The following is a 21,981-nucleotide window of genomic DNA, read 5'->3' as shown; positions in this document are numbered from 1 at the left end:
GTCCTGTCCACTCACTCAACAAAACTTATGCACAACCCTGCTCCTGCCCATGTGTGAGCAACCCAGGCCCTCCATAAATCTGGGGGTAACTCCAGAACAGATTTGGGGGGCACAGGAAGAGGAGGAGGAGGAGTCTCATTGCACAAGCGGTGATAGGACGCTTACCTGTATATTCCGGCGTATAAAATGACTAGGCATATAAGACGACCCCCAACTTTTCCAGTTAAAATATAGAGTTTGGGATATACTTGCCGTATAATAATAATAATAATAATAATAATAATAATAATAATAATAATAATAATAATTTATTCCCCGCCCATCTGGCTGGGTTTCCCCAGCCACTCTGGGCGGCTTACAACAGAAAAATAAAACACAGTAATCTATTAAACATTAAAAGCCTCCCTGAACAGGGCTGCCTTCAGATGCCTTCTAAAAGTCTGGTAGTTGTTTTCCTCTTTGACATCTGTTGGGAGGGCGTTCCACAGGGCAGGCGCCACCACCGAGAAGGCCCTCAGCCTAGTTCCCTGCAACTTGGCTTCTCGCAATGAGGGAACCGCCAGAAGGCCCTCGGTGCTGGACCTCAGTGTCTGGGCAGAATGATGGAGGTGGAGACGCTCCTTCAGGTATACTGGACCGAGGCCGTTTAGGGCTTTAAAGGTCAGCACCAACACTTTGAACTGTGCTCGGAAACGTACTGGGAGCCAATGTAGATCTTTCAAGACCGGTGTTATGTGGTCTTGGCGGCCGCTCCCAGTCACTAGTCTAGCTGCTGCATTCTGGATTATTGTAGTTTCCGAGTCACCTTTAAAGGTAGCCCCACGTAGAGCGCATTGCAGTAGTCCAAGCGGGAGATAAGAAATACGACCCGGTGTATAAGACAACCCCCGACTTTTGAGAAGATTTTCCTGGGTTAAAAAGTAGTCTTATATGCAGGAATAGACAGTACTTAGCACAGCATTGGAAATAAACCACTCTCTCTTTAAGGCATAGGCTGAATCCTGTTCCTTGGGCACGGCTCTGTTTTCCACAGGGGCCTGACAAAATGTCAGGCTACATGGACCTCTGAGTGCACTCAGCAAAGTCTTTGATGGGCAGAGGTTCAACAGGTGAAGCATTGCACAGCTTGGAAGTGCAGCAGGTGGGGGGAGCTGCACCTGTTGATTTCTTTGGCTTGCCATTGACAGCCCTCTCCTCCCTGTGGTGGGTGGGGGCTAACTTGTTAAATCTGCAGGAAAGGGTTCTATTTTTACAGCGTTTTTAAGGATTCAAAACCTTGTTTTTATCCTGCTATATACTGCTTTGATGGCCGCAGGCTGTGAAGCGGTTTATAAATTTGTAAAACAAATTATAAATAAATAGCTGCTTTCCAGGGAATCTATGACATCTAGGATGTGCTTGCTGCTCAGAGCATTGTCAGGGTCCAATGTTCACCTGGCTCTTGTGGGACTGCAACTCCCATAAGGACAGCTGCATTGGCTTGGGACTGATGAGAGTTGCACTCGGGCAACATCTGGAGGGCACCAGGTTGGCAGACGGTTGGCTGAACGCACAGGATGCGACAACCTTGCTAAGGGCAAAGCAGGCCAGGGTCTCAGTTCTGCCTGTCACACATACTCAAGATGCTGCCTTAAATAAATCATGTAAGGTAGCCAAGATGGTGCTCTCCAAATGCTGTTGGAACTACAACTCCCAGAACCCCTAATTATTGGCTGGGCTAGCTAGGGCTGATGGGAGCTGGAGTCCAAGAACACCTAGACACAAAAAGATGAACAATGTAAAAAGAGGGTGAAAGAGGAGAGCGCAAAATACGGTCTGAAGCTCAACATAAAAAAAAACAAGATCATGGCCACTGGTCCCATCACCTCCTGGCAAATAGAAGGGGAAGAAATGGAGGCAGTGAGAGATTTTACTTTCTTGGGCTCCTTGATCACTGCAGATGGTGACAGCAGTCACGAAATTAAAAGACTCCTGCTTCTTGGGAGAAAAGCAATGACAAACCTAGACAGCATCTTAAAAAGCAGAGACATCACCTTGCCGACAAAGGTCCGTATAATTAAAGCTATGGTTTTCCCAGTAGTGATGTATGGAAGTGAGAGTTGGACCATAAAGAAGGCTGATTGCCAAAGAATTGATGCTTTTGAATTTTGGTGCTGGAGGAGACTCTTGAGAGTCCCATGGGCTCCAAGAAGATCAAACCTATCCATTCTAAATGAAATCAGCCCTGAGTGCTCACTGGAAGGACAGATCCTGATGCTGCGGTTCCAATACTTTGGCCACCTCATGAGAAGAGAAGAATCCTTGGAAAAGACCTTGATGTTGGGAAAGATGGAGGGCACTAGGAGAAGGGGATGACAGAGGACGAGATGGTTGGACAGTGTTCTCAAAGCTACAAACATGAGTTTGACCAAACTGCGGGAGGCAGTGGAAGACAGGAGTGCCTGGCGTGCTCTGGTCCATGGGGTCACGAAGAGTCGGACACGACTAAATGACTAAACAACAACAAAAAGAGCTTATGAAAGCTGTTTTAAGAGATGCCACGCTACAGTCAGAATTTTGCAGGCTCTGTTTTCCAGGATGTTGCCTTCCCCTTCACCTGTAGTCAGACTCTAAGGGTGCATTGAGGAGCCATTGCTGCTGAGAGTGTGGAGGCATGAGCTGTCATGACACACATGTGCTTTCGCAAATCATGTCTGGGACAAATAAAACTGTTCTATCAAGCCATCCTTGGCCATCAAGCCCACTTCATCACCTGGTCTGACTGGCAGCAGCTCCCTCTGCAAGGGAATCCCAGGAAGACCAGAGGCTCTTCAGGTGGGTCATTCCCACATTTGGGAAATTGGTAAGTTACCTGAAGGAGCAAATGCATAGCTTAGAGGTCCTCCTGGGAACATCTTTGTTGCTAGAGGCCCAATTTTCCTCTCTGGCTAGGACTGCCTTTTATCAGCTTTGTTTGGTTCACCAACTATGGCCGTTCCCAGACAGGCATAGCCTGACCACTGAAGTCCATCCATTGGTTACCTCAAGGCTAGACTACTGTAATGTGCTCTCCGTGGGGCTGCCCTTGGGCCTGGTTCAGAAGCTCCAGCTGGCACAGAAGTGAGAGCTTCTGGTCAGAAACATGTGGCACCATTGTTAAAGCAGCTGCCCTGACTGCCCATCGACTACCAAGCCAGGTTCACAGAATGATAGTATCATAGAACTGTAGAGTTGGAAGGGACCCTGAGTGTCATCTAGTCCAACCCGCTGCAATGCAGGAATCTCAGCTAAAGCATCTATGGCAGGTGGCCATCCAACCTCTGCTTAAAAGTCCCCAAGGAAGGAGAGCCCACCACCTCCCGAGGGAGACCATTCCACTGTCAAACAGCTCTTATTGCCAGAAAGTTTTTTCGTATGTCTAGCCGGAATCTCCTTTCCTGCAATTTGAAGCTATTGGTTCAAGTCCTACCTTCCAGAGCAGGAGAAAACAAGCATGTTCCCTCTTCCATGTGACAATCCTTGAGATATTTGAAGGTGGCCATCATATCTCCTCTTTTCCAGGCTAAACATACCCAGTTCCTTCAACTGCTCCTCATCAGGCTTGGTTTCCAGACCCTTGATCATCTTGGCCGCCCTCCTCTGCACACCTTCCAACTTGTCAATATTCTGGTTTTAATTCATAAAGCCCTGAATAACTTAGATGCAGAGTACCTCAGGGATTGCCTGAGCCATTCTATCCCAGTTCCATCATGGAGAGAGGACAGGTAAACAGGGAGTGACTATAATACACAGGGACACCTTATTATCTACCAAGGAGCTTCAGAGAGAGTAACAAACAAGCAGCAGAGAGGACCCTGCCTCCAAGGAGCCTACAATCCACATTTAGGATTGCCACCAGCCAGCTGAGTCTAGTGGGTGGAGAGGCTTCTTAAGCACAGAGCGCCTTCTCCATGCACACATGGGCAGGCAGGGGAGAGCCTTTCAACAAACGCATAAGCATATTGATTTAATGTGAATTTGCATTTCTGCTTGGTGCACAGGTAGGAAGTTGGGAGCAGACAGACACATTAAGGGAAAGATCTGGTGGCCCTGCTCCAACACTCACCAGCTCACGGAGGGGTGGGTGCTGAGTTTCCGGGGTGTGCTCAGCAGCGAACTTGTGGGCCTCTCCGTGTGGCTATCTTCATCCCTATTGCCCTCCATCTTCAGCAAAGAGCTCAGCAGTCCGCTTGCGTAGTATCCAACCTCTGCAGGACTCTGCAATCAACTTGCAAGTATTCAGCCGCTTGAGTGCCAATAAACTCAACTGTGATGTCACCCTTCAGAATGATTACCTCATTTCACTGAACTTCAGGAAGATACAGCCGGGGCCTAGAATTCTCTCTGCTAAGCATGCACTTAACATATTGGTTTGGGATGGGGTGGGAGTGTGAGATCAAGGACTAGTAAATGAACAGAATGTTAGGTGGGATATTTGCGGAGGTAACAGGCAAAGGCCGGCTGGAATGGTTCCCCAAAGATGATGCTTACAACGGAGGCTTTGAGGTGGTGTAGGTCTCTTCTTCAAAGGGGAGGAGTGGCTGCTGGTAAACAGAAATGGAGGCGATACTTGGGGCATGTGGGTGTGCATGGGGAGAGGGGCAGAGATGCAGCAGCCCAGTTGGAAATGATCTTCCAGAGCACTCAGGAAAACAAGACAGCAAAGGAAAGCAGGTGAAATCAGTGCTGGGGCACAAGAATGTAAGTGTTATTTGCACATTATAAAAGGGACACAGAAAGAAGAGGAACCACAGTAAGAGTATTGCTCAGATGTTTTAGTAGAGATTGTGGTTCCATGTTGTGGTGGGTTTTGGGGACATTGGTGTGTGTGTGTGTTAGATGCCTTGGCAGGGCTTAACCTGAAAACAGCAAAAAATATTCCAGTAGCTATCAGCGGCCATGTAGTGTGAGGGGAAATCTGGGGAAAGATTAAACCTTGGGTTTTGACCCTGCGTAGCTTAACAGGGGGTAGAATCCTGGTAGGTGGAGAAGGGAGTGTGTGTTGGTTCCCCTTTAAAGAGAAACGTTCCCCTCTTGGTTTTCCTTAATTGCTTGGATGTGATGTATTGCCGCCTGGAAGAAAGAAGATGTTATCTGGGAGTATGGTGCTAAAAGCTAAATCCCCTACAAATGGGGAAAATTGGGAGGGGCTCCTATCCCAGGGTCTTTGTGAATTAACATTCTCACAGCTGTATTACCTTGTTTTGCTATGCCAAATTAGGAGTGCTAGGTCTTTTAATCATTGGCTCTTGACTGATTAAAGTATTCCTTTCATTGGCTTAAAATCGCAATACCTAGTAGAGTTAATGAGGATATATACTCTGCGTCTAGAGGTGCAAATGGCCCTCCCTTGGCGACCTTTGTATGTCCAAGTCTGCCAGTGTTTGTCATGCCCCTTGTGGGAGTGCAGGGACGGAGGGAGAGACTTTGTGATTTAATTTTAAGACGGCACTTTTATGTGTATGTTAGATAGTAATAGCTGGGACCCAGGTGGCGCTGTGGTTAAAAACCACTGAGCCTAGGGCTTGCTGATCAGAAGGTTGGCGGTTCGAATCCCTGTGATGGGGTGAGCTCCCATTGCTTGGTCCCAGCTCCTGCCAACCTAGCAGTTCGAAAGCACGTCAAAATGCAAGTAGATAAATAGGAACCGCTACAGCGGGAAGGTAAACGGCGTTTCCATGTGCTGCTCTGGTTTGCCAGAAGCGGCTTTGTCATGCTGGCCACATGACCTGGAAGCTATACGCCGGCTCCCTTGGCCAATAATGCGAGATGAGCGCGCAACCCCAGAGTCGGTCACGACTGGACCTAATAGTCAGTCAGATAGTAATATCAATTAAGGTTTTTTTTTTATTTGTATGCCTTGTAAGAAACGTGCACCCTCTTTATAAGTAATTTTAGTTACAATAAATACTGAAAGTGTTTCTTGGTTGGTCTTACAGTGGTGCCTTGCTAGACGAATTTAATTCGTTCCACGGGTCTTTTCTTATAACGAAAAATTCGTCTAGCGAATCCCATAGGAATGCATTGGAAATTTTTTGAACTTTTTTTTGCCCATAGGAACGCATTAATTAAATTTCAATTTCTTATGGGAAACCGTGATTCGCTAGACGAATTTTTCATAAAACGAATTCGTCTAGTGAGGCAACCTCCGCTCAAAAAATCATTTCGTTAAGCGGAAATTTTGTTAAGCAGGGCATTCGTTAAGCGAGGCACCACTGTACTTGCCTTTGAATGAGTGAAGCTGAATCCAGAGCCAGACCATTCGACCACTACTAGATATTTTGTTGTTAATTGGGTTATAATTTGTGAGTTAAACTGTGCAACCCACATAAGGGCAGGAGGAGTCTCCCTAAACCTTCTAAGTAATAGCACGACTGGAAGTGGTCGCAGCCTACTGTAACTGTATTGCTAAGCTCCAAGCCATCCCCTGGCTTTATTTAAGTTCCCGCTGGGGTAGAAGGGGCTTCAAAGAATCGCTACAGGCTACTAGGCAGAATGTCTTTGCTCTAACCTCCACTGTCAAATACCAGTTGCTAGCGATACTCAATTTCTGCTCAGTAGAGACCAACTTTGTGGGGTTCGTTTATTTCTTTGGGTCTACCCTGAGTAAAACTTAGTTGACTACCAACCACCCATGTTCTCCCAGGTTCTAGTCAAACACTCAAGTGCTGCACCACATTGACTTTGTCTCCCCATGAATCCTTCCAGTCTTTAAACAGCTTTGCCACATTAGGCAGGGCAATGTGGACATCCCGTAGACGGGGACAACAAAAACCTACCATACTTCCCAAACTGCAGGTCCCCTTTTCTTTTGCAGAGCGTTTATTTAGGAAATCACAACTGGAATTAGCTAAACTTGAACATTGCTTGTCCAGATGTTGACCACGGAGCCCAACTATTGAGTGTACATCTGAGCAGGGAGAGTCCTGTCCTTTCGAAATAGGTAGGATTCTTTAAGTGCATTCTCTTCCCCCAGGATGTGCAGGACAGATTGAGATGCTCAGGGGAAACTTCATGACGTCCTGCGCTCTAAGTGAGGGCATCCCTGTGTGTTCACCCTGAAGCCTGCCTCAGCTTGAATACTATCACAGCCACAACAGAGGAGGGTGGGGTGCAGCCCAAAAAAGGGAGGCGTGTCACATTCCCAGAGGCTATTGCTTGGGCTTTTCTCCAGCACTGGGCTTCAATTCTAAAAGCACTGCATTTTTATGTAATGCCTTCATTTCACTAGGAGCTCTCTTAAATGGAGGTGTGTCAATCCTAGTTAGCCAAAACAAGTGGGAGGAGAATAGCAAGCTAAAAGGGGGTAAAAGGCTATGCATGTTCCACTGTGGTCTAGGAGGCTTACTCTCAAGAAAGCGTGTTCTAGTTTGATAGTACTGTGTCCATTTGAAAGCTGGGAAAAGGGAACTGGCTAATGCCGTTAGTAAAGTCTGTGGCATTAGCAAGGGCCATGACCTGGCTGTTAGCTTTCTGCCACTGTGAACATCTCATGGCCAAATTCTCTCCATTCCTGGAGTGGAAACACTTACAACCTACTTCAGGGTTGTATGGGTGACGATCTGTCAACTGCTTTGAACACTGCAAATTTCAAACAAATCTTTACCCAGCCAGAGAAATCACGATTCTGTGAAGACAATATTTTAATTGAAATGCTTGTAGTTTTATTTTTGTCTTGGAACAGTTACAGTAAGAATTGTCAATGCAAGTAAGAAGGTTGACAAGACTGAACAACAAGAGTTAAGAAAAGAGATCCTGCAAGACGTCCGCTGTGGGGTACAGACAGGTCCATGTCTTAGTTTTTGGTTGTTCTATTTAGTCTGCCTTCCACATATCTTCAAAAAAGGCCAAGATTAAGGCAGGCTTGCTTGCATTTTTATTTCCCCCCCAAATGAAAGGATCCTTTCAGCAGGAGAGGACTTTGCATCAGGTACTGTACCAGGAGAGCAGATTGACTATCATTTTGGGAGGAGAGGAGGTGGCAGTTTTGGTCCAGATGACACAATGAAGGCTTCTTACATATTATATGCAACTCATTAAAATCTCAGCACTTCTCTGGCCAAAAAGTGGGAGTTCTACACGTGAAGCTGCTACATGCCAGATTAGGTATCTTATTCTGGTGAAGACACAGCAAACATCAACTATACGATGCCATAAAGGCATCCGCTCTAGAACAGCAGCTGAGATTGTCACAGTTCAGCAGGTAAACTGATCCACCTGCCTCTCTCCCTCTACCCCCCCCCTTCAGCAAAGACAACCCTGTGGCACAAACACAGCCAAAAGAATAATGTTGTCCTTGTGAGATAGGTAGGAACTAGGTGGAGCCTCCTACTCTCAGAGCATCAATACCTTGCAGCCAATACATTTTCCTTCATATGTGCAGGAAGCCAAACAGCAAAAAGATTTGGTGTGTCATTTAAAACCCCCAGCTAACTTCAGTGGATTGCTACGTATCATTTGCGAAGAGTTGTTACTCTTATAGTAGTCTTCAGAACCAGAGAAGGTATCTTGGGCAGTTATAAATGAAGAGTTGTCTCGCAGAACAAGCATCCTCCATTGCCCATCTGTGCAGGCACTCAAAAAGTTTAACATGTGATAAGACATCACAGCAAGCAACTGCCTCTACATAAGGCTGCTTGTCAAAGACACTGGCAACACAGACAGAACTATCTACATGAGTAATAAGGTAACCCGGTGTTTGGTGGGGAGCAAGCTGCCACAGAGCAAGCACACAGCGTTACAGCAACTTTTGTTGAACAACCCTATTGCTAGCAAGGGATATCGGGAGGAACAAGCTGAAGCTCATCCTCAAGACGCTCTTTCACAAAATTGGTACAAATTGTGTCCACAGGGTTGCAGTGTGGTGCCCTTAGTAGCAATCTGATGCTGGGCAACTTCCAAGCAAGGAAACTGGGATCTTTGGGGGCCCAGAACAGAACCAGACCCACAAGAACATGACACTCCAGCAGACAGTTGCATTCTTGAAACAACAGAACTTTATTTAAAAACTGTTTAAAAGTAGAAAAAAACCCTGTCAAGAGGAGTCTGGGTGGAATATGGTTTAGGGCACAAAGTATCTAGAAGGCCACAAGAGAAATAGCACCTCTGATGTTTTAAATAATGGCTTGCTTTTTTGGCATTTGATGAATTTGGGTCTTCCTCTGAATTTCCATAGGGATTCATGCACTACACAACAGTTACCATAAAATGCTTTGCTTTCTACACACATTTAGAACACATAACCACTGGAAGCAAATGAACAAGAAAGAGCACACCAAGCCCAGAGGCTCAGTCTTAGCTGTGGGCAAGATCTCAAAAGGGCCCTCCCCGAAGAGCAGCAATCGACATGGGGGTGGGCGGGCGGGATTTGTTCCACGTAAGAGGGACAGGGTCAAACATGAAATACTGTAATCAAAACTCATCTGAGCACCGCCTTTTCTGCAATATTGGATTTCCTATTTAATGCACACCAATCAATGTTCTTTGCCAGTCGTCAGGAGCACGGGCAAAGGCTTAAACGTTGGGAGGCTAACTCAAGGAGGACACACACAAACAAACAAACAGACAGAGACAGTCTGGAGATCAAGACTGGCCTCAGTGCAGCACTGCAAAACAAAACTACCCAAATCAATACAGTTTAGTCAGCAGGCTTGGAAGAGGAGGAGGAAGGGGGTGCAGAGAGAAATAGGACCCACAAAATTCAAAGGACCAGAGACACAAAAGCAGGTGGTCGGTGAGGGAGGGGACTAGATGCAGGCTGTGAATTAGGTGAAGAGTTTCAAAAGGGATAGCCTTTTTGGTTTGGAAGACACCACATGCCATTGGCCACAGTACAGCAAAACTGAGAGGCCTTCAAGCACATCCGAATCTTATGCATTCTAGTCTTGCAACAGGCTACATACAGTAAAGTCTTTCCCCCTTACGACAGTCAGTGACCAGGAGGGCAGCTCTGAATAGATAGTGGGCTGTTTTAATTACCCCTTACAGAGCCCTTACTGACTTGAGGCGCCAAGCAAGTCCTTCCAAAACAAGAAAGCCAGATGCTCAAACCCCAATATAGAACACACAAAATCTCTCATCACATTACTTCAATTTGGCATCTGGAAGCACATTTTAAGCCCCCTTAAGGCATCTCTTTAATTGCAGAACACATTTCATATTTGCTCAACCTTCCTGCGAAAAAGTCAATCCTGAAATTGCTCCACTACATACTCCCCACAGCCCACAAAAAGAAAAGAAAAAAACAGTACAGCAAACTCTCCACAAATCAGTGCCTTACCAGCAACCAAGCAACTCTGCAAACTCCAAATATCCAACCCCTTGCTTCCAAATTACACCACCTAGATGTTAATACTGCTCTGCTACAAAAAATGAGAAAAGAGCTCTCAAATTAAACCCACTGGAGGGGAGGAAGTATTAAAACTTACGCAAAGTGCACTTCAAGAGGTACTTTTTAATTATGAAAAGAATAAAATGGAGCATTTTAAGCACATGATTGGGGAAAGCTGATTTCTGAATTCTGCTATTGCTGCTCTGCTGGTACAGTCGGTGGACCACTAATACTCCTCTTGCTCCTCTGGTGGCGCTCCTTCATCTGGTATGACAAAACCTTCCTGAAAGGGAAAACAGGAGAGGCAGAGACCATTGCATTAATCAGCAAGCAACAGGAGGGAAATGCAGGATGCCACCTTCCCTTAGAACAGGGGTTGCCAACCTTTTTAAACCAGTGGGCACACTGAGATTTTTTTGAGTGTGCTGTGGGCACCAGTCACAAAATGGCTGCCATGGTGTAACATAAAATTAGAGAGAGTACTGTGCTGGTAGGTCTTTCCTCAAAATTGCATATTCCATATACTGAATTTCTGCCTGCCATACAGTTGCTAATGGCACAAGAGTCCTGTTTTCCCCCAGTGCCAACCCTAAAAGAGCCTAGCCTGGGCAAACAGGTATACGATTGCACTGCAAACTAACAACAACACAGTGAATCCTTAATGAGTGGCTGGCTTTTGGTACTACACAACAAGAGACTTACATAAGCTTCCCTGCAAAATCTGTGCATTTTGCATTTGCCACTTTGCCTTTTTTGTAAAGGGGGTGAGGAGGGCACCTTTTCTGTTGCGGTGCCCTCTCCATGGAACCATCTCTTCTGAATTATGCTGGGCGCTCATATGAATAGTATTTTAGCACCTGCTGAAAACTCATTTATTCCCAAGTCTTTGCTAACCATTAACACCAGTCTGTTTTGGTTTTAGTATCTACACGGTTTGGGTGTTGGTCTTGTAATTTTTGTACTGTGCTGTACACCACTTTGTGGTTTTTAAATGAAAAGTGGTATATGATTATTTTAAAATAATAGCTAAATAACTCCCACTGAAACCAGTGAAAGCTGTACAAGAATACTTCTGAGTGGGCTGAGGAACTGAACTTCTCTCAGTGGGGTTTGCACAGGAGGGATCTTCCTAACTAAACTGTGTCTCAAATGCTGCTGTAGGAGCAAGCATAGGCATAATCTGGAATGTCTAAGCCAGAAATTGGGGAAGCATTCAGCAGATACTTACATCCGTGGCATAAAGAATCTCCACAATCCTTTGAAGAACAGGGTCACTCTCTCCTTCGTTCTCCTGACAGATCAGCTCAATGTTCCTCAGTTTTCCAAAGTAGAAGTCTCTTTCCTTCTCCAAATCTTCCACAGTCATCTTTAATACATTGATCTGCCGAAGAACAATTCACAGTGCTTCTTACAGAGAAAATTCTTGTGCCCAAGAATTGTGCCCAAAAGGGAGGCTTACACATTTAAGGCTGCAATCTTAAGTCTCATTAAACTCAATAGGGCTTGCTACCAAGTAGATGTGCATAGGATTGCATTGCAATGTTGCTCTACCAATGAAATGCAAGCAATCTTTGTGGGTGAATAACTGTAAGAGACAACTTTGTATGTTTTGAGGTTTTAAGCAACATTGTACTCCTCTTAAGCTAGATGAACTAATGGTGTGCAATGTAATGGGTGGGCAGTTTAAGCAGCAGTTTTCAGCACAACTCTTGTGGTAAGAATGGCATGGAAACAACTTCACCAACATCCAGTCCCAAAGCAACATCTGCAAGGTGGCCAGGGCAGTCACCAAATCATGTGGCTCTCCTTACCAAGACCAATTTGGGCAACATAACCACTGTCAACAACTCTCTTCCTCTACACCTTTGGAGTCTATAGCTCGTGAATGTAGATTATAAGTGGAATTCAATGTCACGCTAAGGCATTTTTGCTTGTCAGGTAGAACAATCTCACTTCTCCCCCATGTGAGCTGTTCCGGGGGGTTTCCTGATTCTCCAAAGAAGATTTGGGGAGCGCATGGGGGTGGAGGCAAAGGGGAGGGGAGTCCTGTTGCACTAGCAGTTTTTGTGCTGGCTTCTACGAGCACAACCACTTAGCTGAATCTAGCCCTATGTCTAACAATACTGTTCACATCTCCGTTACAAAGACATCATCAGCACAGAAAACTCCAAGGGATCTCTCCCACGATCATGTTACTTTGTGATACTACATTGCAGTGTATTTGAGAATCAAGACCACCCATGCCGTTAGCCTCTGCTGATCAGTGCAGCCTACTTGCTGGAAGCCCACCTGTTGAATCAATTCAGCAGACTCTTCTTCCCCAATTCCTCCAGGAGCCTTTTTAACCATTGCAGGTGCAGTTTTATTAGCCACTGTTGTTCTCTGTGCAACCATGGGCCTCGCTGGGGCTGCAACACAGAAGGGTATATTAGCTGCCGTTTCAAAATGCCCATTCCACACACCTGTGCTCTACATATTAGCCAACTAAAGTGAAACAGCACCAAAGTGTACCATCCCGTGTGCAGGAAAGCACCCTAACCCTACAGCCTCAAAGAATGCCATCTCCCTGTGAAGTGCTTAGTACCGATCACAGGCTTTACAACCGCTTTCTGTAAGGAAGCAGGGTGGTCTGCTCTTGCAGCCTTCAGTTCTTGAGTTCCCACAAAATTGCCATCACTGCCATCTACAAAAGGAAAGCATTTCTAGCTGTTAAACGCAGACCTGAATTAAGATAAGATAAGATATCTTTATTGTCATTGTCCCCTTGCGGGAACAACGAAATTACTCGGTTGCTACATCCACTCCGATAAAGCATTCCGCATAATCCAAAATTACAAAAACCTAATTAAAAACAGTAAATATAATACAAAATAACAAGTAAAATAAGATGACTTCAAAGTCCAGGCTTTCCATTTACACAGTATAGCACCACATTAGGAGCACTTGGTCACAGGTAAGACACAAGGCAATCCCCTTCCCCTGCTGGGGAGGAGCAGGATTAAAGGGCAGTGTCAAACGGAGGGTGTTTGTTTCCTGTCTGGAGACTAGCACACCATTGTGAAATATAGGAACGACAAATTTCAACAGTAGCCTGGATTTCAACAATAACTCACAGGCATACATTAAAAGGGCTGTGCAGGTGCCAGAGTGTAAATACATCTTCACACAAGCACAACCCTGCACCACTTCTCTGTGCTAAGCGTAACTCCAGATGTGAAGCTGGATGGCACATGGATGTTCATGCCACCGTATGTATTCATACTGGCACGAGAGGCATGAGGAAACAGAGCACACAACAGCGAGTCTCTGCCTCCAACAGAGACTTCCTCTCCAGGCTGCCTCCCAGTCCTCAGGCTCCTTGCTAGCAGCCTCTGGGCAAAAGCAGCCAGAGAATCTGGATCCCGCAAGTCCCTTGCCCAACACACAATGTGAAGGCATCTGATTATGAGAGCCCTGAACCACAAAGCTAGCCTGGTCAGACAGATTTGTCACAGCTTGGCTTACCTGTGCCAGTAGAGCTAAGATTCTTTTTGGGTTTGTTGAGCAGGGGTACGACAAGAGCAGGGGCTGGTGCCGTCTCCTGGCCTTGCCGAGCTGCCACAGGGTCATAGTCTTTCCCATCGTAGTTTGCATCGAAGAATTTTTTGAACCACTGAACAAATTCAAAATTATCCTGGAATTTTCCTTTCACTAATTTGTCCACAGGAATTATCTGAGGGAAGAGAGAAACACACAAACATGTTTCTGAGATGAGTGGACAGAACTCGCCGGCTCCACTTGAGCCAGAGGAGAATAGGTAGGCCCAAGGTTTTCTGCACAGAGGTCGTATTCCAACAAACTCTGGAGTGCATGCAGAGGGCCAATGAGGAAGCAAGCACAGGAATGATATCAAAATAATGTTACAACAAGGAAAGCCAGTTTTTATAATATTCTCTCCCACTCAGTTTAAAAATTGTGATGCAACAATTGTGTCTGATGTTCTTCTGGCCCTGTTAGCCTCTCACCTGCAGTCTTCAATAGACACTGCAAGTTTGAATATGTTATTCTGACATTTTTCTGCTTTAAAGTCAGGTGCAATTGGTAATTTTAAACTGATAATTTAAAATAATGCAATTTTAAATTATGATTAAACTCAATCTACGTTGCTCTCCACCACTGTCGGCCACAATCTCTGTGCACTCTCCCCCACCTCTTATTCTTTCCCCACCACAGAGGTCTGCACCTCTTCCCTGTCTAGCCCCAAGCGAATCCAACTGCAGCTGAAAGCAGCACAATAGGGTAAAGCACCAAATTCAATCACCATACGACATCACATAGCGGACAGGTGAGCAGGGCTGGCCCCAAATGGCCTGGTGGATCTAATTAGGCCTGTGGACCAGAGGTTCCCCATAGCTACTTTTCTGCATGTATACTGGTAGAGTTTATGTGTATGTATGGAAAAACACAGTACAATGTTAAAACAGATTTTTACAGAGTGAGGTAGGAAAGGGGATTTGGAATTTTCTCCTGAGGCCACAAATAATTTCAGAGTTGGTTGGCGCACAGCCTCCCATGTCCTGCATAACTGACACAAAAGGAAAAGTGCCAGAAACCTTTAGAAAATGGACCCATTTAGCCTTTGGTAGTGGGCTGAGTCAGGGTGGGCTGAGATGGTGCAAACTATCCCCAGCCCTCATGAGGAAGCCAGCAATCTTCCATTGCTATTTTCATCAGTACAAAAAGGGCCTACTTGGCACATCACACATGCCCTAACAAAAGCTCAACAGCTGATTTCTTTTCCTAAGGAAAAGCAGCTTAGAGGAAGGTGCTTTCCCCACCAGACATTTCTCTGCTCTTTTCTCCCACCAATTTCCTCCTGTGGGGGATCAAAATGCATAATAATAAATTATTAATTATTAATTATTAATATTATTATTATCTGTTCTTACACACAGTTTTGGAAGCCATGTGTGTGCTGGGTTGGTGAAGGGAAGCATATTTTACAACCAAAAAACAGGCAGAAGCCAAAGAGCCTCCTTTCCCTCTACCACCCTAAACACAGGGATCTTTCGCTTAAATCTACACTATGACAAGGATACCTTCAAGACAAGGGGAGGCAGTTTTGCTTTTGTAGGCTGACAAGTGTTTTTGCACTTGTCTGACAAGTTGCAAAAAGGTAGTTTGGATGTTCTGCCCTTCTATAGAAGACTATGAATTATTAGTCCATGCATAGTAGTCCAGGGAAATGTAATCCTGCTTCTTCTTGGAATTTTCCATTAATTCAGTATTCTTTTAGTTTTAATTCAACAGTGACTATTGTATTTATAGATCTTTTCTGTACAAATCAGGGAAATAGCTTTAAAAGACAGGAACTGCAACTAAGAACAAGATATGGTTAGTTGAATGCAGATGGTATTCAACATTATTTGAATAAATGCACCCAGTTTAGGCCGACCAATACTGTTAGTGACAGAACCCCTGATTTATCAACTTTTAATGAGAGAAACTGAGCAAGTGAATACTGCCTGATGAGTGGCAGCTGCCAAGAATAAGTAGAAAAGATCAGCAATTTAGGACAAAAGCAACACCAAGACTGTAAAAGAAAAGGAATATTTTAAGCCAGCATCCTGAAAACTGTATTTTTCCATAAAGGTGATTCAAAGCAAGTGCATTCCAAGACAAAAGAGCTTACTTTGTCAACACCCATTCGTTTAAAACCTGCTTGTAGGACCTTGTAGTTTTGGATGTATTCGTGTTCCAACTTTGCCTGGAATTTTACTTTCTTCAGTGTTACCGAACCAGGGAACAGCATATCCATAAACTGACAATAAGCAGCGCCTGAAAAGATAAATAAACAGGCACACTAGTGAAAAATTGAACTTGAGCAAGTGGAATGCAACAAAGGCAAGAAGTAATCACCCTCCTGCAACCACATTTCAACAAGCCTGTGGGGGGTGCAGTATGACCAGACATCCACTGTCTCTGGGATTGCAAACCCTTAGAGCAGTCCCTTTTGTTAACAAAGTTTTAAGTTTTGCAAGAAAATCCATTCCCCCATCTCCCACCCAATTCAACAAATAAGACAGGGGAAACCACGAGTTCTACTGCCTTTACAGTTCATGGTTAGCAAAACCAGACCACTGACAAGTCACTAGTCAACATCACTGCATCACATTATGGACAAACACTTCCAAGCCGTGACAATAATTTTGTCTCTTTGCTTGCTTTAGCAAGAGGTCCCTTTCCTCAACCCATGCTACTGCCACAGTAAGACAACCACCTTTCGTTCAGGGATAGATATACCCTATTACATGGGTAGGCGAACTAAGGCCCGGGGGCTGGATCTGGCCCAATCACCTTCTAAATCCAGCCTGCGGAGGGTCAGGGAATCAGCGTGTTTTTACATGAGTAGAATTTGTCCTTTTATTTAAAATGCATATCTGGGTTATTTGTGAGGCCTGCCTTGTGTTTTTACATGAGTAGAATGTGTGCTTTTATTTAAAATGCATCTCTGGGTTATTTATGGGGCATAGGAATTCGTTCATATTTTTTTCCAAAATATAGTCCAGCCCCGACAAGGTCTGAGGGACAGTGGGAGCAGCCCCCTGCTGAAAAAGTTTGCTGACCCCTGCCCTAATATCATTGGCGTTTAGCTGCTCCCCACAAACTGGGACATGTCCAAGCAACAGCCTTTATTCAACACCTGCTAAGTAAAGGCAGTGCTATAAGCCTACACTATTGCTACTGAACAGTTACCTCATTGCTGAGAACCTGTGACTGTGGAATGTGCAGGTGCAAACATTTCCACTTCTCTCAACACCTTAACACTTAAGTCAAACCCATGATCAAAGTCAGTCACAGATTCTAAGAGAACAAGTATCACAAATGAAAAAGCAGACATCTTCTGCAGGAAGGTGGCATGGAACTTTAGCATCCCGGACTATAACATTCCCTGTACCTAAACACAGTGGGCACATTCCACATGGAATATTACCTACACAAGGAAATTTATAAGCAGCTTGAATGAAAAAGAATTCTCCAAGTTGTGCACAGATAAAATGATAGACAAAGCATATCTGCCCTTCCGCATTCTCATAAGGATGTCAGCCTTCCCCAAAAGCAAAATACTTCAGGAGTTGAAAACAAATTCAATGGAGTCACAACATGAGGTAATTGTTATGCATGACTGTTATGTTATGCTTACTCATGACATCTGGAAAATGACTTCACTTGCTGCATGTTGTTTTGTTGTGTTAACAAAGCTCCACAGGTGGTACAATGAGGAAATTACTGTGACTGACCAGTTTGCTTCAGACAGTACAGGAGAACTGTAGTTAAACCAGACTGCAAATAACTATTAAGAACAACATCTCTCAAAGTCTAGTTCTCCTCAAGCATAACAAAGGTGCTTCCGATCACCCTGATGAGGATTTTATTGTGATTACTCAATGACTGCTAACCTTCAAGAATGAGAATTCCTCAGTTCCCATTTCCTTACATCTTGATCCTATTGCTTCCTCAACCACTTCTGTTCTGTGGCAGCCATCAAGTTTCTGTCATCTGTGTAAGCCTGACTACTCCAAAATTAACACACCACTTTATTTTTCCATTTTCATCAAAGCAGAATTTTTATCTTAGCACCAATTCTTCTTCTCTGAGCTCATCATCAGTACCCCCCCCAACAGCACCATGGATGTAGCCATGGATGAGGGCAGCACTGCTCCCCATTGCAGGCAATAAATACTATGTATTAACCTTCTCATCAGTACATTTGCCCAGCCATGTATTCACTTATCCCATTCTTTACACCCTCCTTTTCCATCAATCATTTTTTCACAATGACCATCACTGCCTGCAGTGTGTAGTTCCTAATTCAGGTCTGACTTGAAAGCCCTCCTAGATCTTCTTCAACAATTACAGTGTCTGCACTAATGTTTGTTTCACTCTCCCTTTGCTTTTCCTATTTGTACTGCACATTACAAGTCCACAAACTCAGTTTAACATTAAAAACAAAAACAAAACAAGCAGCATTACAGCTTTGCAACGCAGAAGCTCTGCTACCATCACTATGGATTCATCTCCTTTGAGGTTTATCCACAGTGCATAAGTCTTGTGCAAGCATTGCTAACCTTCCACAGGGATTAATATAGGATTTGAAAAAACAGAACCTAGTTTTATCTTCTGCAAAGCTCAGAAATTCCCTTAAAAAGAGGTGGCCCACATTGGAATTCAGGTGTGGAGCCCAGATAGATTCAGATTGTTCCGCTGGATACATCTCTACTAGGGATGGATGATATATCAATATTTTGTCTCTTACAGGTATGAACTCCGGAACATGATAAAGGTTTCAAAACATTTCACCCTGTAATATATAGAGAATGCACTGCCCAGCTGACCTTGCAGACCCAGCAGGCAGGAAGCAGCACTTTACTGCAAAGTAAATGGCCATTTCCTGCCTGCCCAGAATATCAAAGCATAAGCCCCTGCCTCCTCTCAGCTGGCATTGCCATAGCTGCCAAGTTTTCCCTTTTCTCGCGAGGAAGCCTATTCAGCATAAGGGAAAATCCCTTTAAAAAAGGGATAACTTGGCAGCTATGGGCATTGCAGAGTAAAGGGCTTTACTTTGCAGTAAAAGCTGCTTTATGCCTGCACAATCTGCAAGGCCATGGTTTTGCTATTGCTTTAGTTATGCAGGTTCAAGGCACACACCTCATGTCTTTAAGGCACATACTTAAAGAGTAGACCCAGCACCAAATCAGGCTAAGCACAGAAATCAGGCTAAGCAGGATATCGGGGTCTCTACTCTGCCTGGTGTGTGCCTTAAAGCCCCGTGGATCTTGTCTGCAAAAAAAGAAACTTGGTTTGCTTATTGGAATCTTCCTCAGCACTGCTGTGGGATGCAGATTCCCATCAGCAAAGAAAGTTTCCTCTTCCAATGTGACTTGGGCTCCTGCTTCTGTTCAGGAAATGATGCATCACTTTTGCAGTAAAGACTTTATGCTTTGGAAACTAAGGTGCAGACAATGCTGAAAGTCAAGGCACAACTGGCTGTATGGCAGGTATGAGGAACCTTTGGGCTTCCAGATGCTGCTGAAACTACATCTCCCATCATTCCCAGCCACTGACCACGCTTACTAGGCTTGAAGGAAGTTGTAGTTCAGCAACACCTGGAGGGCTCTATAGCATCTACCACAAAAACCCTTCCATGCCACAAGCAAGGGATAAGAAGCTGAATGTACCTGTAGAAGAGCACACATATTAAAAGCAGATGGTTCAAACAAGCATGCCACACCCTACACAGAAAGGCACAAAAACATTTGTACTCACTTGGCTGTGGAAATTTATTCTGAACTCAATATGAGAAGCAGTTAAGACAAGGCAAGCAAAGCAGAAACCCATCAAAACAGCCTTCTAGCACCCACCACTGATTTTTCAAAGGAAAATAGTAATGCTTTGGAAACTTCAAGCAGCAAGTTCCTCTGCTTTCAGCACTTTTCTTACCGGAGCAAAGCTGCTCTATCTTTGTCAAGTTCAATTGTAAGGACTCGTTGATCCAGGCGAGCATGTCATGTCGACTCAAGTTATCGCTTGTCACCGAAGTGGAATACACATTAACGGCCATTTTCTGCAAGGCGAAATAACCAAGAAGGGATTTCGTTTATACACAGGCTAGTGAACCAGCACCTGTACATCTCATGCTCCAAGGAAGCCTTTTCCAGACATCAAGAGCACAGTCACATCTGTTGGATATAGGCCACCTCCTTAGTAAAACGTTTACTGGAGACAGTCTGGTTATCAGAAATCTGCTGTCTGAGTAATGTGATGAGACTATATTTATACATAGCTGGATGCAAATGCTGTACTCACACTCAGGCACAGCAAGTAAACTTGCTTTATTGTACCAGGAAATACACTGCAATAGGCACAATGATCCATTGCAGGGAAGAGTACTGTAACCCATTATATTTAACAACTGCCTCATAAACATTCTTTTACCAATAATACTCATTCTCTTTCCACAAAATAGCTAAAAGAGTAGAGATGAGATTTAAGAAGAACTCAGATGAATAAATAAGTAGAGAAAGAGGCAGAAAGAGATTAGGAAAGGTTGAATGGATGCACTGGGTCTTCAAGAAAGATGAGGTGATCCATTTTAGGCAAATACACATACTGTAACAGGAAAGTTTAGTGGTAGATTCTAGGCATTGGAGGAAGAAGAGATGACAAAATGCAGCCCACTGGTACATTTTTATGCCCAATATGAAAGCAGCTGTTTCAGGAGAGGGCATTAACTGCTTGTTCACATTTCACCCAAAATTAAATGGCAAGATGTTTTTACACTAATGAAATTTAACTTGTGTGGTCAAAATAAAACAGTCTGGTTCAGAAACACATAACAAAGCAGACTTCCTACTAATACTGGCAATGAACTCTATGGGCCTAGCCAGTCACTTTGGTTTAGCAGGCCATATACTGAGGCTGCATTCACTACAATGGCAGGGATTAGTGGAAGCATCCGTCTTGCTATCTTACCACAGATGCGTATCTATTTTATGAACAGGAGAGCACCCCCAACCGAAGGATCGTGTTCCACACAGGCTTGAGTGAGCTCCACTTTCCAGGTAAAAAATGTGGCATTCCAGAAACACACCTGGGAGTCTTTGCAGGAGCGCCTGTGCTATGGTTCCCTTTCCCTTCTCACAGGGGAAGTGGCCCGACACCCCCAGCCCCCTCCCAGGCATGTGAATTGTCCGTGAAACTCGAGTTCCCCATGAGTGGGAGGGAACAAGCCTTGAACGGTTGCCAAAAATCCGCAGTGAACAGTAGCTATGTGCTCTTCTCAGGAGCAGAGAGAGAAGCTTGGAGAAGCAAACTAGGCCAAGGCTGAGCGAGAGGGCGAGCGGGGCGGGGTACGACCCTTGCAAGGAGGGCTACGGAGGGGGGGGGCTTTGCTGGGCAAGTGCCCCCCGTTCCTTGCCCACCGGGCCCAGGGGGGTCCCCCGACATTTCCGCAACTGACCTATCCTCTCAAGACCGGAGAACTCAAAGGTCCTCTAGACGCAGCAGGACCTACACCTGCCCACCCATCCTCATGGCAACACGCCGGCGGAGCGACGCCGCCCCCAAGTCAGCCTCCCGCCTGCCCCCGTCCCCGGGGCGGGTCCCCCTCCGGGGCTCCCTCTGCAGCTGCTCCCCCCCTCCAGCCACCCACCGGCAGGTAGGTAGGCGGAGGAGGGCGCCTCTTCCACGCCCAGAGAGACCCAGAGGCGAGGCTGAAAAGAAGCGCTGCTCTATTTGCATAAAAACCGCACTCATCAGCATATGCAAATAGCACGCGGAATGTTCTATTCCCACCCCCACCCACCCCGCGCGAGACGCGGCCTTTCGCTCGCGGCCGGAGCGAGGAGGGCGGGGCCCGGCCCGGCTCAGATTCGACTCTCCTTGCCTCCTCGCCAGGCCCAGCCGAGGCGGCCGCCGCCCTCCCTTTCTCCTCAGCCGCCACCAACGGACGGACGGACGGGTCTCCGCCGCCGCCGCGCCCTGCCCTCAGAGCCCGTTACCTCAGTCGCTCGCCGTTCAAACCGGCCCCGCCCGCCTCGTCCGGGATATAGCGTCACGCGGGCACGCCGGCGGGCTGACGTCACTTCGGGGAG

The 21,981-nt window shown here is 45.5% G+C and overlaps 2 protein-coding genes across 5 annotated transcripts in view; both read right to left on the bottom strand.

The window, feature by feature from the left end:
• Positions 1–4,258, bottom strand: part of EFCAB8 (EF-hand calcium binding domain 8) — a 58,422-nt gene extending 54,164 nt beyond the window's left edge. The window contains exon 1 of the mRNA XM_035122016.3: positions 4,085–4,258. Coding sequence (XP_034977907.3) covers positions 4,085–4,182 — 98 coding nt within the window. The 5' untranslated portion in view covers positions 4,183–4,258. The remainder of the gene's footprint in view (positions 1–4,084) is intronic.
• Positions 4,259–8,996: 4,738 nt separating this feature from the next.
• On the bottom strand, positions 8,997–21,937 carry MAPRE1 (microtubule associated protein RP/EB family member 1). Of its 4 annotated transcripts, none has more exons than XM_060277403.2 (7): positions 21,540–21,937; positions 19,829–19,952; positions 16,020–16,165; positions 13,853–14,060; positions 12,638–12,756; positions 11,577–11,729; positions 8,997–10,631 (listed from the first exon to the last, which is right to left on the bottom strand). In XM_060277403.2, the coding sequence occupies exons 2-7, from the start codon at positions 19,947–19,949 to the stop codon at positions 10,575–10,577; spliced, it is 804 nt and encodes a 267-aa protein (XP_060133386.1). In that variant the 5' UTR covers positions 19,950–19,952; positions 21,540–21,937; the 3' UTR covers positions 8,997–10,574. The 4 variants fall into 4 exon arrangements, with proteins under 4 accessions (XP_060133386.1, XP_088530931.1, XP_088530930.1 ...); XM_088674805.1 differs by having other exon boundaries at positions 21,693–21,937; XM_088674804.1 differs by having other exon boundaries at positions 21,774–21,937.
• Positions 21,938–21,981: the final 44 nt, after the last annotated feature.

This window comes from Zootoca vivipara, chromosome 7, assembly GCF_965207765.1.
Source record: "Zootoca vivipara chromosome 7, rZooViv2.hap1.1, whole genome shotgun sequence".
NCBI classification, from domain to species: domain Eukaryota; kingdom Metazoa; phylum Chordata; class Lepidosauria; order Squamata; family Lacertidae; genus Zootoca; species Zootoca vivipara.
Note: the sequence above shows the minus strand (reverse complement) of the source record. Positions and strands in the feature narration are given on the sequence as shown.

What these genes read in the sequence shown, in the direction of transcription:
- MAPRE1 (XM_060277403.2), bottom strand. Translation starts at nt 19,949, where the DNA reads ATGGCCGTTAATGTGTATTCCACTTCGGTGACAAGCGATAACTTGAGT. An exon ending in GATAGAGCAGCTTTGCTCCG is followed by an intron (nt 16,166 to 19,828) that starts GTAAGAAAAGTG and finishes TTATCTTTTCAG; the next exon opens with GCGCTGCTTATTGTCAGTTT. An exon ending in TCTTAGCTCTACTGGCACAG is followed by an intron (nt 12,757 to 13,852) that starts GTAAGCCAAGCT and finishes TCTGTGTTGCAG; the next exon opens with CCCCAGCGAGGCCCATGGTT.